This window comes from Hypanus sabinus, chromosome 3 (genome assembly GCF_030144855.1).
Source record: "Hypanus sabinus isolate sHypSab1 chromosome 3, sHypSab1.hap1, whole genome shotgun sequence".
In the NCBI taxonomy this organism is placed as follows: domain Eukaryota; kingdom Metazoa; phylum Chordata; class Chondrichthyes; order Myliobatiformes; family Dasyatidae; genus Hypanus; species Hypanus sabinus.
This window is the reverse complement of record NC_082708.1, coordinates 47,212,198-47,228,390: the sequence shown is the minus strand read 5'-3', so window position 1 is coordinate 47,228,390 and position 16,193 is coordinate 47,212,198. Positions and strand designations below refer to the sequence as shown.

The window sequence follows — 16,193 nt, the reverse complement described above, 5'->3', positions numbered from 1 at the left end:
ATTGAAGTACTCTCCATTTTAACAGACAAGCAGATGCCATATCAAAAGCAATACCACAGCTCCTTAATAAATTCTCATAGCTTCCTGGCAAACATTCCTCTCAAATGAATATAGTAAGATTAGTTTAACAGATGATTCATCTTTGCTGTTTCCTGTATGATGACTGCAAAATAATCCATCATTTGTAAAGCTGTTTAATAAGCAGGAGAAAGAAAATAACAAAGTCCAACCTGATTAACATGGTAGGCTTCCGTGAGACATTATGAAAACCTATTTTTAACATTCTATCTGCTTCTTTAATTGTCATTTCACATACATCAACATTTGTCTAATTTTAATATTTTACACTCAAGAGATGAAGGTACCACCAGAAAGATCAGGATTTATTTGGGCATTCTGAATTGCCTTTGGTAAGATAGCATTAAGCTGACAACCTGAAAGTTCCTGACAGTGCTGCAACTATTCCACTTTACTTTGAAATGTAATTCAGCAAAAAAGAAAGGAATAGCAAAGTATTTCGAAGTCATGGGTTTGGAAGGGGCTGTCTAAACTGCCTAAGGGGAAACACTGGCTGAAGCTCTTCAGGAAAGCCAGTCTATGTTCCTTAAATACCAGCACAATAATGATCAGATAACCTTATCACCTAGGCTTAAATGTTAGCACGGACATTGAAAGAAGCACACAAATGTTTTTCACTGATATATAGTCAGCTTGTGTTCAACGGCGACCCGAGAATCAATTGGGTTTTAGGTTTAACATTTTTAATCACGAAAGATGATGTCTCTAATTGTGCTGTATTCACCTACTGGACGCTGCAACTTGAACCCAAATTTTCTAGTAAAAGGCAAGTTTTTAAGCAAAGAAGCATACCAAGTTTCCCAATCTAATCGCTTGGAAAGTTTAAAGCTGCATGTGGTGACAAGTGAAAGCAAAACTGATTGAAAGTAATCATGTCCCTATTAATCAAGTTTTGTGATTATTTTTCTGTAAATATCTGTTGACCTCCCTGAATGTAATATATCAACTACCCAAAAACTGCTTAATTTTCTGGGGAAGTTACTCTGCATTTTCCTGAGTAAGTGAACTGAATCTGCGGTACAATAGCTTGCCAAGCTTACTAAAAACCTTTTGCAGAATTATATGATAATCAGAGTGCATCTAACTTTGAAATAATAATAAATTATTCAAGATTCAGCTGTTGTTCCTGTAACATTAATTATGGTATCACAAATATTACATTTTATGAATGCTAAATTTATTGTTTCAAACACAAACCGATAACTGTTTCTGTTCAAGTTGTTGTTGCAGTCTCTGTTCTTCCATTTTCATCTGCTTCTCCAGGAATTCTTCAAAGGTTTCTTTTTCTCCAGTTACACCAGGCTTGATGGGTCTAGTAGAGAGAAGTAATATTCATAGAATTGCTGCATTTTCAAATTTAAAAAGCGAGGTTCATAATTTGGAGAGGTTTTATGTCTGCTTACGATACTGAAAATAGTTTAATTATGCTCCTCAAATAATGCACAACTATTAATAATTTTATATTTGCATTGAAAACTAAGCTTAGGGCAGGCAGTTTGTTAACATGACTAACAATATTGTTTTTCATTTTAAACTTGGCAGGTTCTCTCAAGTTTTCATTAACCTTTCTTCTAGAGTTGTAAACGATGGTGCATCATAAGAATAAGATTTTTCAGGTGGGCTTTGAACAGATGTTGTCCTTGTAGAATCTTTATTATTTTGATGTTCATTTACAGGTTCTGTTGAACATGGTGATGCAGCACTGTCTTCGATGTGAACTCCAGTCTCACCTTCAAAAAAATTTATACAAATGTATTTTGTGAGTATATGCAATGTTAGCTTTTTTTTTTAAAACCATGTACTTGTACTTAAATGTTAGTATTAAGCATCATGTATTTATTCTTAAGGCAGAAATACCATTATAACTTAATTACCAACATTTTGAACCAATTGACGAGTACCAAATATGCAAGAAAATAAATTACACATCTTGGGGCAATAAGTATTTATTGCCAAACTTTAAGGCTAATGACTGGTATATTTGCTTACCCTCAAGGACAGGATTCTCTTGTGCCACATGTCCATCTTGTTGCAGAACTACTTTAACTGGATTTTTTTTTCCAACGTCATCTAAGCTACTTAAAGTTTCTAAAATAAAAAGAGAGCAAAAAGGTTAAGTAATGTTTATTCTGATTATAACACTCAAAGAACAGAAGATTAGAAATTTAGACATTTTTTTCTCACTACATTTTGATTTTTAAATTACATGAACATGATCTTTAATGTGCTGTCCAACTGTAATTTATATATTCCATCTGTTGCTTGCCTTCACTTAAATCAAACAAAGATTATGAAAAATTTAAGTTAACAAGAGTTATTTGAACACAAGTATGCACCATCATCACCTCAGCTTTCCAACAGAATTCAATGCTTCTCTACATTACCTACTGCCAGTGCAAACAGAAAAATTTTAAAAAGAATCCATAATACAAATTACACAAGATATCTGGAAAATCTTGAAATATTGTGTTTAATAAATTGGTTAAAGGATTCTGTTTTTTTTTCATTATTCAAGGGATTGAGCCTTTGGAAAGTAATGACTGAACAGCAAGAACTTAAGTCAGTCTACTAGAAAACCCCTAGTTCAGCTAATCAGCGAACATCAATTTGCAAATCATCATCATATATTTAGATGCTAGTGCTTAATACACTAAATGAAGAAGGATCTCTATTATTTGCATCACTTGGCTTAATAGATCTATTTCATAGGTAGATAACACCCTATAAAATAGATTAACTGATATGCTAACACTGCGAAATAGTAGAGCTATTCATTCCAGATCTACCTCATTCAAATTACCCATGCAGTGGATTATTTATCTATTTCCAGTCACATCTAAGGTGAATTCAAAAGGTTACGGCAAGCACCAAATAGATAGATGTATAGATAATTGGACATCACATGAAAGATCATACAATTCAAACAGAACAGATGACAATAAAAAGAACTGTGAATTTGCTGTTGTGGAGACAGTGTTCAAGATCTGTTATAAAAAAACAGGTTTCATCTAAAGAAAAATGCTATTTTATTCTTGCCTTTGACATGCTTGAGAATTACTTTTGCTATAGATTCAAATGTGAACTTATCACTTTTAAAGGCGAGAAGACTAAAATGGTTCATTGCAACTAATTATAATCTGTTGACTTAAAACTAAAGCCAGCTAATAGTTAAACCAGTAATCATCATTGAGCTCACTCTTGGGTGCTTACTAATGTATAGTAATACTTTAAGAACATTACTAAGCTTTTTTTTGCTCATTTTGGGATATGTTAGGTCCAAAGGAGAAGTGCTAATTGTTACCCATGGCCCCATTACTCAAAAGTAACAAAACCTAATGTACACTTGGTTCTCTTTTGATTCTGCATTCAATTTGGAATTACGCTTATTCTATAAAGTTTCCTCAGACCTCACTCAAAACCGAATTGTATTAAATTTTATACTACTCATTCCACCAATCTACCTATCTCATCTTGGTCATCACAGACTTCATTGTTTACAACATTGAAATAGTGCTCTTTACCAATTAAGGTACATTAATAAAGTACATAATAAATACTTCATCCTTTCTCCAGCTGAAAACCACCATCATCTCCACCCTTCAATAATGCCAAATCTATTTTGTAATCCTGATGCCACTATAGCATTTATTAAATTTTGCTGGCATTCAAAACAAGAAAGTCTAATTGTTAAAGAATATTAGCTTCCTTTACAAATTGCAAATGTTTACCAAAACAAGAATATTAGTACTCACTGTTATAATGGGAATATTCAAGCACTTTCTGAAAAAATATATTAACAGTTAAATCATCCTAGTGATGTTAGATTTAAATCATTGCTAGAATAATTGGTTGTGATCCTAAAAAGGACACTTGTGCAGCTAGGGACAACTTCACTACAACAGAGGAAGGGTTTTGTTTGTTCCAGCTCATATTGCGTACAGATGTTCGTTGGCTTAAAATACTGGGTTTTTGTTAAAATAGGTTGTTTTCCCCAAATATCTTAGTATCTTAGATTTCAGTCAGTGGTTTAACTGCAATCTGATTAGAAGATTTGTAGGTGTTTATAGTCCAGCAGTACTAAAAATAACAGGCCTACAACATTGTCTCAGCTGATTGAATATGCCAGCTGCAACGGTTTTATGAAATAGACGTATTGCTCAACAGCTTCCAATCACTAATTGTATAGTATTTTTGTTGCCCAGGTTGAATACCCCTCATCTGAAACTCCAAAATCCGAAAACCTCTGAAATCTTTTTTTTTTATATATAAATGCTGACAAGTCACAAATGGAAAACTCCACAAGGTGCTGGCAGGGTTCCCTGGTGATGCACAGATCTCTGGACACTGCGGATAGTTCTGAGAAGAGACCTCACATATGTAACAAATAGAAGGTGATGAAAAATAGAAAAACACTGCATAAAGTGAAAAATGAATATCTCAAATATATACTGAACGAGTCAGCTCATCAGTATTGGACTATCTATTTCAGAGGATCTGTCCTTGACCCAGCACCTAAGTGCAATTGAGAAGAAAGCATCTAAAACTTTGACAAATTTCTATAGATGTGTACTGCAGAGTGTATTGACTGGCTGCATCACGGCCTTTGAAGGGAAAATCCTACAAAAGGTAGTGGACTCGGCCCAGTACATCACAAGTAAAGCCTTCCCAACCATTGAGCACATCTACACAAAGCATTGTCACTGGAAAGCAGCATCCATCAGAGATCCCCACCACCCAGGCCATGCTCTCTTCTCGTTGCTGCCATCAGGTAGAAAGTACAAGACACTCAGGACTTGCACCACCAGGTACAAGAACAGTTAAAACCCTGCAACCAACAGGCCTTTGAATAAAAGAGGATATACACTTGCCCCTTTACTGAGGTGTTCTCACAACCAATGATCTCACTTTACAGACTCTTTATCTCATGTTCTCGTTATTTATTGCTATTCATTTATACTCGTATTTGTACAGCTTGTCTTCTGCACTCTGGTTGATCTTTCATTGATCCTGTTAGTTACTATCCTACAGATTTGCTGAGTATGACCATAGAACAATGAAGCTCAGGGTTGTATATGGTGACATACATGTGCTTTGATAAAAAAAATTTACATTGAACTTTTGAACTTTGAACATATGCCGGTATGAATAACGGCATGTTGATCATGAAATAAGCAGAGATCTATCACAAAGAACTGAAAATTGAAGGTAATTGTGATCAGCAGATGCTTTAAAAATTTAATGCCATGCCTTTTCTTAAGTTCCTGCAACCAGCCTGCTGAATGTTCACAATTGCCGAGATTGGCACTGATCAAAATCTAACATGTCCACAATGCTGATTGTTTTTATACCGTGCATAAAACCAAAAAAACATAAAATACAGATACAGTCTACTGAAACCTTTTAATCAAAATATGACACTGTAGGTGGAAACTGAAAGCCTGCCATTGTTTATTGTTGTTCAACAGCGAATTCAGGTACCCAGATAAACACTCAAATCAAATCCACTAATGAATACAAAAATTTTTGATCCAGTCTTTGCCTTAACGTCTTTTGGCCACCACCCATATTACCCAGTTCCTTTGTTTAAATGTCAGACAATCTCCACCTTGATGTACTCAGTAACTCCACCTCTATAACACTTAATGTTGAAGAATTCCAAACACCTACACTTTATGAAATTTCTCTTAATCATCATTTGGTATAGTGGATTATTAACTATTACCACATATACTGATGTTATTGAACATTAGGTTCATTCTTTCCATTGTAATATTTATTTTGTTAACGGTAAATTCCAGTGTTAATTGCAATACAGATTCAAAGCTGAGTAATCAAATGATATGTTTCTGAAAACAATCAATATTATTAACCAAGGAAAACATACCTAAAAATAAACATAATAAGGTGAAAACTTTTTTTCCCTACCTGCATATCCTTGTGTACCAATAAGACCCAGTAGTGTTTGTTGCTCATTTACCAGTTGCTGGAGCTGCTCTAGATGTTGTTTCTTCAGTTGCTCTTGCCTTTCCTGTTGCCACTCTTTTAACTTCAAAGAATTACAAATTAGCATCTAATTACCATTGTTTGAAATACTGAGACACAAGAAATTTATTGCTATTAACGTTAAATAATTGACTGCCTATCTGGTTGAAGATTGTCCTAAGAGATTAGGAAATTAAATTTAATTGAGTGAAAAGCAAGGAAAGAAATTAAAAAAGAGCAGAAAAGCAGAATTGTCAGAAAATATATAATAGATCACTTGCTCCAACAAATATTAATACATATGAATTAATAATAGTGCAACCTGCATCCAGCACACTTATTTCCAATACCACTACCTTCAGACTGCTTGTAACCTGAATATTTACTGGAAAATAGATTTAGTAAGTGCTGGATTTCATAATGACTTTGCACTGTGCTGTAAAGTTCTTTTGGATCAACTGAGCATTTCTTTAGTTCCATTTTCCTTTCACTCTTTACTTCGACAAATTTCAATGCTCTTAACAATATGAATAAATATAATGGTTAATTAAGAGAGCTGTTGGATAACTAAATAGGATTACTTGCCATGATCATATGTTAACAGAAATTGTTCCAGAGAAACAGAAAAAGAATACGAATAAAGCACCTTTTGTGTCAAGTTACACCAAAATTCTTTATGGACAACATTTTACAGACAGCACTTACTGTAGTACAGAATATTTGACAGCTAATTTGCATACATATACCAATCAGATAAATAATCACTCATTTTAGTTACACCAGTTGTGAGACAATCATTGACTTAGATGTTGATGGGATCTTCTAGCATTGTCGGAGTTTTCCAACAATCATGACGATGGACAGGACCTTCACTGGGTATCAACAGAAAAATGGCATCACAATGTCACACTTTCAGTATGGGATTTTTAAGCATGAGCAACAATGACTCATACTTCAAAGTTATAGCTAAAGAGGACAGAGCTACAGAAAGTCATTTCCTAACGTAATACGTTCATCTTTGTTCCTGTGCTATACTGCATTTCTGTGCATTGTAGGATATAGACCATAATGCCAAATTAAACTGCACATCTGCCTGCGTGTTGTATATATCCCTCCATTCCCTGCCTTCTCATGTATCCAAATACCTTCCCCCAGCAGTGTGTTTCAGGCACCTACCACTTTCTGCACAAAAAAAACTTGCCACTTAAATCTCCTTTAAACTTTTCCCTCTCACCTTAAAGTTATGCACTCTAATATTTGACATTTCCACCATGGAGAAAGGGCTGACTATCTACCTTGTCTATGTTTCTCATAACCATATGTACTTCTATCAGGTTACCCATCAGCTCTTGGCACACTCAAGAAATAACACTCCAAGTTTATGTCACCTCCCGGCAATTTTCTTATGCACCCTTTCCAGAGCCTCTTCATACTTCCTGTAATCCAGTGAACAGAACTGCACACAATACTCCAAAGCAACACATACAAAATGCTGGAGGTCAGGCAGCATTCTGTGAAAGGGAATAGACAATGCTTCAGGCCAAGATCCTTTATCAGGCCAGTTCTGCAGAGTTACTCCAACATTTTGTGTCAATATGGTGTCTGATTTTTTAAACTAAACACCCTGATCAGTGAAGACAAGCATACCATATGCCTTCTTTGCCACTTAGTCTACTTATGTTGCCTCCTTCAGGGAGCTATGGACTTGCAATCCGAGTACATCAATGCTCCAATGCTTCTCACTGCAAGACTCTCCTTTTATATCTGATACCTCAAGTGCCACACCTCTCTCGTTCAGATTAAATTCCAACTGATATTTCTCTGCCCACATTTTCTGGCAATGTACAGATATGGATTAAATAGATTTTAATGTACAAACCTGTTCAAGTCTTTGCACAAGTGCAATGTTATAAACAATTTTCTCAGTGGCTTGCTTCCCTGCCACATTGTTACACGATAATAAACCATTTTGGGAAGAATCTGAGTGAAGATCTGATGAACCATTCTTATCAAAACCAGGCTGTTCAGATCCTTTCTGTGTGTCTGCCTCCAAAAGGGAATCTAAGCTGAAGCAGCTGCTGTTGTTTGAGTATTGAAGTGGAGCAAACTCAGTACTGAATGAGTCATTTGTACTTCTGCACTCCTGAAGAGAGCTGTACACATCACTGAAGCAAAATGGAGGATTCAATATTACTCCTGCACGAGTAACATTTGTTGTCCACTCAGCCAAGAAATTTTGCCCCGGATTATTAACAATCGTAGACATTTCAGAAATCTCCATCAAACTACCCGGATCATGCAGAAACCTTCAGATCTTCCTTTGAAGCATTTCACAAGGAGAAATAATTCCCTGTAAAAATTAAAGTATACTCATCAATCCAAAATTAAAATCCAAACCAAGCTTCAAAAACCATTCTGAAAATTTCAGACAAGTAACTTAGATGTTTTATCTCATGCTGAACAAAGAACAGATTTATTATCATGGACTTATATGATGTGAAATATGTTGTTTTGTGCAAGCAGAAGTGTGCAAAAACATTACTGTAAACACAAAAATAGTGCAAAGAATAATGAGGTAAAATAAAGAAAGCAAAAGCACTACAGATATTTAAAAATTACAGAAATTACATTAACCTGAAACATTGTTTCATTCTGAATAAATGCTGCAACTATATTTGATAGAGCTTCCAGAAGAAGTGGTAGAGGCAGGTTCAGTATTGTCATTTAAAGTAAAATTGGATAAGTATATGGACAGGAAAGGTATGGAGCGTTATGGTCTGAGTGCGGGCCAGTGGGACTAGGTGAGAGTAAGCATTCGGCACAGACTAGAAGGGCTGAGATGGCCTGTTTCCGTGCTGTACTTGTTATATGGTTATATGATGTTTCTTGGAGAAGAATGTCCACTTTAACTAGCTAATAGCAGTTCTGTATAAGGCACTTACCTGATAGACCCACACCCCTCACTACATCACCACCTGCTTCCTCAAGCCCCAAGAAATCCAGTTCTCAAGAGCTCACAAAACCAACTTCATAACCCATTCTTAATCACCAGCATGCCCTTGTTAGCACTGAAGTTGAGGATTTGAAATTGTTAATCATTTGAGATAGACTCCTCTGATAGAACTATCTTTCTCTGGTCATTCTCAAAACATTCTAGATTTAGAAAATCTAATTGAGAAAAACACTTGTCAATTTCTTAAAGAAACTGAAAAAGCACTAATGGTATAGCAGTGAATTCTCTCTTATACTGTATTTACACGCCTTGAAAAACAACCAGGGATTTTGATCAATTTAACTGAGAATTTGTATTTGCAAATCACATGCTCCTTTTCCCCCTCACAGTAGAGCCCAAAAAACAACAAAAATTGTAAAGTGTGAAAAATTCAAGAAGTGATGTCAGCACTTCAATAATATTGATCCCATTTGCTCAGTACTGACCAGTTGGTGGCGTAGTGGCATCAGCACTGGACTTCGGAGCGAAGGCTCCCAAGTTTGAATCCAGCCAGCTCTCTTGCATGCTTTCCATCTGTGCTGGATTGAGCATCAAGCTAGCATCTCGGCCTGCTAAAAAAAACACCATCATAACGGCATCCTGATGACTCCACTCAGAGTTATGGGCTTTCTTCTTCTTGCTCAGTTAAACTACCCCTCGCAGGTATTACAGGCAGGAGTCTTTCTGAATAAGTCTCTATTGGCTTTGCACAACGTGGTGGAGCAAGTTTTGCCCATTCCTCCTTGCAAAATTGCTCAAGCTAGGCCAAGTTAGTTGGCAAGCGGCAGTGGACAGCAATCTTATGGTATTTCCAAAGATATTCAATCAGGTTAGGTCAGGACTCTTACTGAGCTACTGAGAGGTATCAATTTTCTTCATTTGAAGCCAGTCCGTGGTTGCTCTGGCAGTGTGCTTTGAGCTGCTGTCCTGCTGAAAGGTGAACTTCCTCCCCAGTTTAAGCTTTTTGGCAGAGGGTAGCAGGTTTTTATCCAGGATCTCTCTGTATTTAGCAACATTCATCTTCCCATCAATCCTGACCAAATTTCCAGTCCCTGCTGCTGAAAAGCATCCCCAGAACATGACCTACCTCTACCATACTTTACAGTAGGGATGGTATTAACTGGCTGATGCACAAAATTAGATTTACACAAGTACTACTTTTAAAAAAGTATATCCTTGCCTATATATACTTTACAAAATATTGCTTAGAAGATACTGTAAAGATGTGGACGAAGGTCTTGTGGTTGGATGAGAGTAAAGTGAGAATTTTTGGCCTCAATACTAATGGTACGTGGTATAAATTTAATACTGCACATCAGCCAGGTAACACCATCCCTACTGTAAAGTATAGTGGGGATAACATCATGCTCTGAGGATGCTTTTCAGCAGCAGGGACTGGAATTCTGGTCTGTATTGATGGGAAGATGAATGCTGCTAAATACAGTCAGCCCTCGTTATCCACGAGGGATTGGTTCCGGGACCCCTCGCTGATACCAAAATTCGCGAATGTTCAAGTCCCTTATCCAACCAGTCTCAATGTGGTGGATCTTAGGACCCAGCAGAACCTCAGACCTTATTTAACCTGACTCAGTGAGGTGGACATCAGGACCAAGCAGCAGAGATCTGAATCCGCAGTGTTTCTGTTCACGAAAATAATCACAATCGCGATTGAAAATAAAGTGGAAATTATAAAGCAATTGGAAAGAGATGAAACGCCACTGGTCATTGGAAAAGAGTTAGGCTACAGTTGGTCAACGATCGGAACAATTTTAATGGATAAAGTCAGAAAGGCTGTGTCCCGATGAAAGCTACAATTATTACTAAGCAACGCAGTGGTTTAATTATTGGGTTTTTGCTCCTCACATCAGCCCAGCACAGTGGAGAACGCACTCAATAGTGGTCTGTCACTGGATTGAGCTCGGGAAGACGTTCCCGAGCCCAGCGCTGAAACATACATTCTTAAGTGTTTTACATGCATAGAAAGGTAAAACATATAATATATACTAAGACAAATGTTTGACTAACTAACATTAAATAATACCGGATGTACCTGTTCCGACTTATTGAATAAGAGAACTTCCAATGTTTTTCGATCCCGATCCACGATAACCCATGCACATCCTCCCATATACTTTAAATCATCTCTAGATTACTTACAATACCTAATACAATGTAAATGCTATGTAAAATAGTTGTTATACTGCATTGTTTAGGGAATAATGACAAGAAATAAAAGTCTGTACATGCTCAAATAACAAGTGCTGGAAGAGCACTCCGGGTTTTTGTGATTCGCGGTTGGTTGAATTCGCGCATGTGGAATTCGCAGATAAGGAGGGCCGACTGTACAGAAAGATCCTGGATAAAAACCTGATAGCCTATGGCAGAAAGCTTAAACTGGGGAGGAAGTGTGTCTTTTAATAGGGCAATGACCCTAAGCAGTCTGCCAGAACAACCATGAAATGGCTTCAAATGAGAAAAATTGGTGTCCTTAAGTGGCCCAGGTCCTGACCTTCCCAACCTAACCAAACATCTCTGGCAAGACCTCAAGATGCTGTCCACTGCCACTCTCCAATAAACCTAGTACAGCTTGAGCAAAAAGGAATGGGCAAATCTTGCTTCATCAATTTGTGCAAAGCCAATAGAGACTTATCTGTAACAGCTGCAAGAGATGGTTAAACTAAATACCGAGCAAAAGGGGATGAGTACTTTTGAAATGCTGACATTTCAGTTTTTGAATTTGTAGTTTTAACATGCTTTACAATTTTCCCTGTTTTTTTTTGGGCTCCACTGTGAAAAAAAGAGCATGTGACACAAAAATAAAAATTTATATTATATATATGTAAATATTTTTAAATCAAATTTACCCTTTAACTCTGTTCCAATATGAATTATTCTAGCTTCTAATCTTTCTAGATTTTTTTTATAAATCTCTTGTGCCATTTTAGTAATTTCCTTATAAATAACCCATATATCATACAACAGCAAAAATCCATGCTAGCCTCAGGGAAGCAGTCCCATGATTTTCATTCCCCCCTCTGCTGATTTCCCTGAACCCCTGTTAATTGTTTCTGGCAAAGTGCTGCCCAACAGGACCACTATGCTCCAGCTGGGTCTATCCAATGATTTAATAAGTGTTAGCTTGACTTGTTTTTTTTTAAATCCTGAATATATCTTTTTAGAAAGTCATAGATCCCATTCATAGTTTTATAAAACAGTCTTCATCTCCACTTATGATGGCTAACCATGGTATCTCTAGCAGGTGCTATTTCATACAAAAACATAGACCATTAGGTTTGTTGTGCTTTAGTAAGATCACAAGTACTGTGACTGTAACATTAATTTCATATTAAAAAAAGTGCTGGGGAAACTTAGCAGGTCGGGCAGCATCTATGGAAAGGAATAAACAGTCAACATTTCAGGCCAAGATCCTTCATCAGGACTGGAAAGGAAAGGGAAAGAGTACAAGGAGGTGATAGGTGAAGCCAGGTAGGTGAGGAACAGGTGTTGAAGAGATAAGCTGGGAGGTGATAGGAGGAAGAAGGAAGCTGATAGGAGAGGAGACTAGACCATGAGAGAAAGGGAAGGAGCAAGGGCACCAAGAGGTGACAAACACAAGAAAATCTGCAGATTCTGGAAATCCAAATCAACACACACTAAATGCTGAAGGAACTCAGCAGGTTAGGCAGCATCTGTGGAAAAGAATAAACAGTCGACGTTTCAGCCCAAGACCTTTCATCAGGACTATGAAGGGTCTCAGCCCAAAGAAGGTAACAGGTAAGTGAGGAGAATAGTGAGGTAACAGAGGAGCCAGACTAGGGAGTGGAAGAGGGAAGGGGGAGGGGAAAATTAGTAGATGTTAGAGAAATCAATGTTCATGCCTTCAGATTGGATGGAATATGGTTGTTCCGCTAACATGAGAGTGGCTTCATTGAGCAGTAGAGGCTGCCATAGACTGACATATCAGAATGGGAATGGGGAGTAAAATTAAAACGAATGGCCACTGAGAAAGCTTGCTTGTTATGGATGAAGTGAGGATGCTTGACAAATCAGTCCCCCCAATCTATACTCCAATGTAAAGGAGGCCACACTGCGAGCACCAGATACAATAGCCAACCAGAAAAGATTAGCAGGTGTAGAGGCGAGGGGGGAAGTGAATGGGTAGGTTTTCAGACCAGAAACTTCGATTGTTTATTCCTTTCCACAGATGCTGTCTGACCTGCTGAGTTCCTCCGGCACTTTGTATGCGTTACTCTGGAATCTCTTGTGATTATCAACTTCATATTCCTGCTTACATCTCCCCACCCAAAAAGACTTGCATTTCTCCACTTTAATATTGAAAAACTCAAATTCCTCCTCCCCCTTTAAAAAAGCTTTTAGGACTCTAAAACCTCATTGGGGAAAAAAAAACTTTTTAAAATTGACCTCTAGTTCTAGTTTCGCCTACGAGGAAATTCTCTCCATATTTCCCCCCTTCAAAACCTGTCTTGAGCAGGATTTCTACAACCATGGTGTTTTGCTTTTCTAGTCCTTAAGCAACCCAACACACCATTTCAAAACATTCATGAAAGGAAGTTTTTTTAAAAAAAATACGTCTACATAAATAACGTCAGTAACAAAGGATCCCAATCTGCAAATCGTATTTAAAAACTGAACCGGTGGAAGTAATGAAGTCGGACCTGTTCCCAATCTTATTATTTCCAGCAGTCTTTCTCATAGTTTAGACTTACAGCAGTCGTAAGTTTGTATGGTGTGTGTGTGTATGGTTTTTTTTTGCCTTTTGTGTAATGTTGTTGTTATATCTGGCCAACAAATATTTTTCAGCAGTGAAGTTTTTGGTCTTTCACAGATGGCCGGCTCTGATTGTCCAGCTTTTCCATCCAACTTGTTACATAAACACACAACTTCAAGATCTCTCTCCGGTCTAAAATCTGCGAATATTCCTCATGACATCAACAAATATCAACTAAACTTCAAGGTTGGAATATTTAGAAAATACAGTTAACAAAAATTACTATCAATCAGGGTAAAAAGAAACAAAAAGAGACATTTTCATCATCAAAACAAACCTATTTGCACTACCACATTCCATGCTTAATACAATTTGAGCATTAAATCATTACCCTTAATTCTCCGTAACTTTTCTGATGCGAGCCCGTAGCCGCCACCGAACCAGCAGGCACTCGGAAAGGCGTTTAACGATTTTCCCAACCCTCCTAAACCTTTCTCAAAACTACCGCCATTTTGAAGCGTTAACCCGCGGTCATCAGTCCGCATGCGCAAGGGCTATGAGCATTCTGGGATTGTAGTCCAAACGCTGGACGAACGACCGTCCGTATGAGAACAGCGTTTTCCGAAAAGTGAATTCTTTGCCTCTGTTACATACATTGAAAACATTCAGATGACTTTTTATTAATTAGAAGCACGATAAAATAATCGAAGTCAGTATGGTTTCCTTAAATCTGTTGGAATTCTTTGAGTTAATAACAGGCAGGATAGACAAAGGAGAGTTAATGGATGTTGTTTACCTGATTTTCACGTAAGGCCACGAAACTAGATTTTGTAAAAAAACATGTTATATTATAGGAAAGATACTATCACGGACAGAAGATTGGCTGACTGGCAGGAACCAGAGTGGGAGTAAAGGGGTGGCCTTTTCCGTTTGGCTGCTGGTTCATCCAGGAATCGGTGCTTCTTTTCACGTTCTATACCACCAGTGATGTGAATAATGGAATTCCTTCCCTGAAGAAGTTTAAATCGTCCCTTCGTTGAGAGTTCAGTGAAACTCTCTTACTGCACCTATCACCTGCAACCCCACACAACCACCACCTTTTAAATCTACTCCTCAGCTTTTAATCCCCCAGTCCTGCCGAAAGGTTTTGGTCAGAAATGTCGACTGTACTTCGTTTCCATAGATGCTACCTGGCTGCTGAGTTCCTCCGGCATTTTGTGTGTGTTACTCGGATTTCCAGCATCCACTTGTGAATGACGGAATTGATGGCTTTTGTGGACAAGTTTCCAGGGAATACGAAGATGGATAAAGGGGCAGGTAGTGTTGAGAAACCAAAGAGTCTGTAGAGGGATTTGGACAGGTTAGAAAGATAAGCAAATAAATGGCAGATTGAATATAGTATAGGGAAGGGTTGTGGCGACCCACTTCCCAGCGCACTCGAACCGGCTCACAAAGCGGCACGCACCGGCATTGAGGCAGGGCCCAAAGAGGGTGCCAAGCCTGCTTCACCAGCAAGGGGAAAAGCCCGCGCGCGGGACGAATATGAATATGCGCCCCCTGCAGCATTCCCACCCAGGGAGGGCAGGATCAGGAAGGCTTTAAAGCGAGGCCGCGGAGCTCGAATAAACCTCTTTGTAACTGCAGCTCACTGGCTCCGTGTCGTTATTGCAACGCTGCGTGTAGCGCACCGCTACAATTGGTGACCCCGACGGCCCAAACGTTATTTGGACCGGAGATGAACGACGCCGCATCTGTTCATGCAGTTTCGTTGAAACTGCCAAGCTTCTGGACGCTGCGACCTCACCTATGGTTCCAGCAAGCAAAAGCCCAATTCCACATTCAGCAGATAACCTCGGAGGACACACATTACTACTATGTGGTGAGCTCCCTCGACCAGGACACAGCGGCCCAGGTTGAGGAGTTTATACAGTCTCCCCCAGCGGACGGCAAATACATGGAATTCAAAGCCCTGCTCATAAGGACTTTCGGACTCTCATGGTGCGAGCAAGCTGCCCGCTTACTGCTCCTGGATGGTTTGGGGGACAGGCCACCGTCGGCTTTGATGAACGAGATGCTGTCTCTGGCCGGAGGTCACAAGCCCTGCCTCATGTTTGAGCAGGCATTCCTGGAGCAGCTGACCGTGGACATATGCCTGCTGCTGTCCGACGCGGATTTCAGCGACCCCCGGAAGGTGGTGGCCCGGGCGGATGCGCTGTGGAAAGCCAAGAAGGTGAGTGGGGCATCTGTCGTACAGATCACCAGGCCACGCTCCCAGCAGCAAACCAGACCAGGCCTGGCCGCAGAGCCCACTAACCCCGGAGGCAGGGGTGAGGAGACCAATGAACAATGGTGTTTCTACCACCAGCGGTGGGGCACAGAAGCCCGCCACTGTAACCCGCCCTGCAAGTTCCC

General features: G+C 38.7%; 1 protein-coding gene across 2 annotated transcripts in view; it reads right to left on the bottom strand.

Moving 5' to 3' along the window:
• The window catches only part of LOC132391284 (centromere protein J-like), a 53,703-nt gene extending 39,404 nt beyond the window's left edge, over positions 1-14,299 (bottom strand). The window contains exons 1-6 of one of the 2 annotated variants that reach the window (XM_059964244.1): positions 14,173-14,299; positions 7,940-8,410; positions 6,004-6,124; positions 2,068-2,166; positions 1,643-1,808; positions 1,276-1,390 (exon numbers count right to left, since the gene is read on the bottom strand). In XM_059964244.1, coding sequence (XP_059820227.1) covers positions 1,276-1,390; positions 1,643-1,808; positions 2,068-2,166; positions 6,004-6,124; positions 7,940-8,341 — 903 coding nt within the window. In that variant the 5' untranslated portion in view covers positions 8,342-8,410; positions 14,173-14,299. Of the gene's footprint in view, positions 1-1,275; positions 1,391-1,642; positions 1,809-2,067; positions 2,167-6,003; positions 6,125-7,939; positions 8,411-9,498; positions 9,620-14,172 lie in introns of those variants that run through there. The other variant, XM_059964243.1, reaches the window with a different exon arrangement.
• Positions 14,300-16,193: the final 1,894 nt, after the last annotated feature.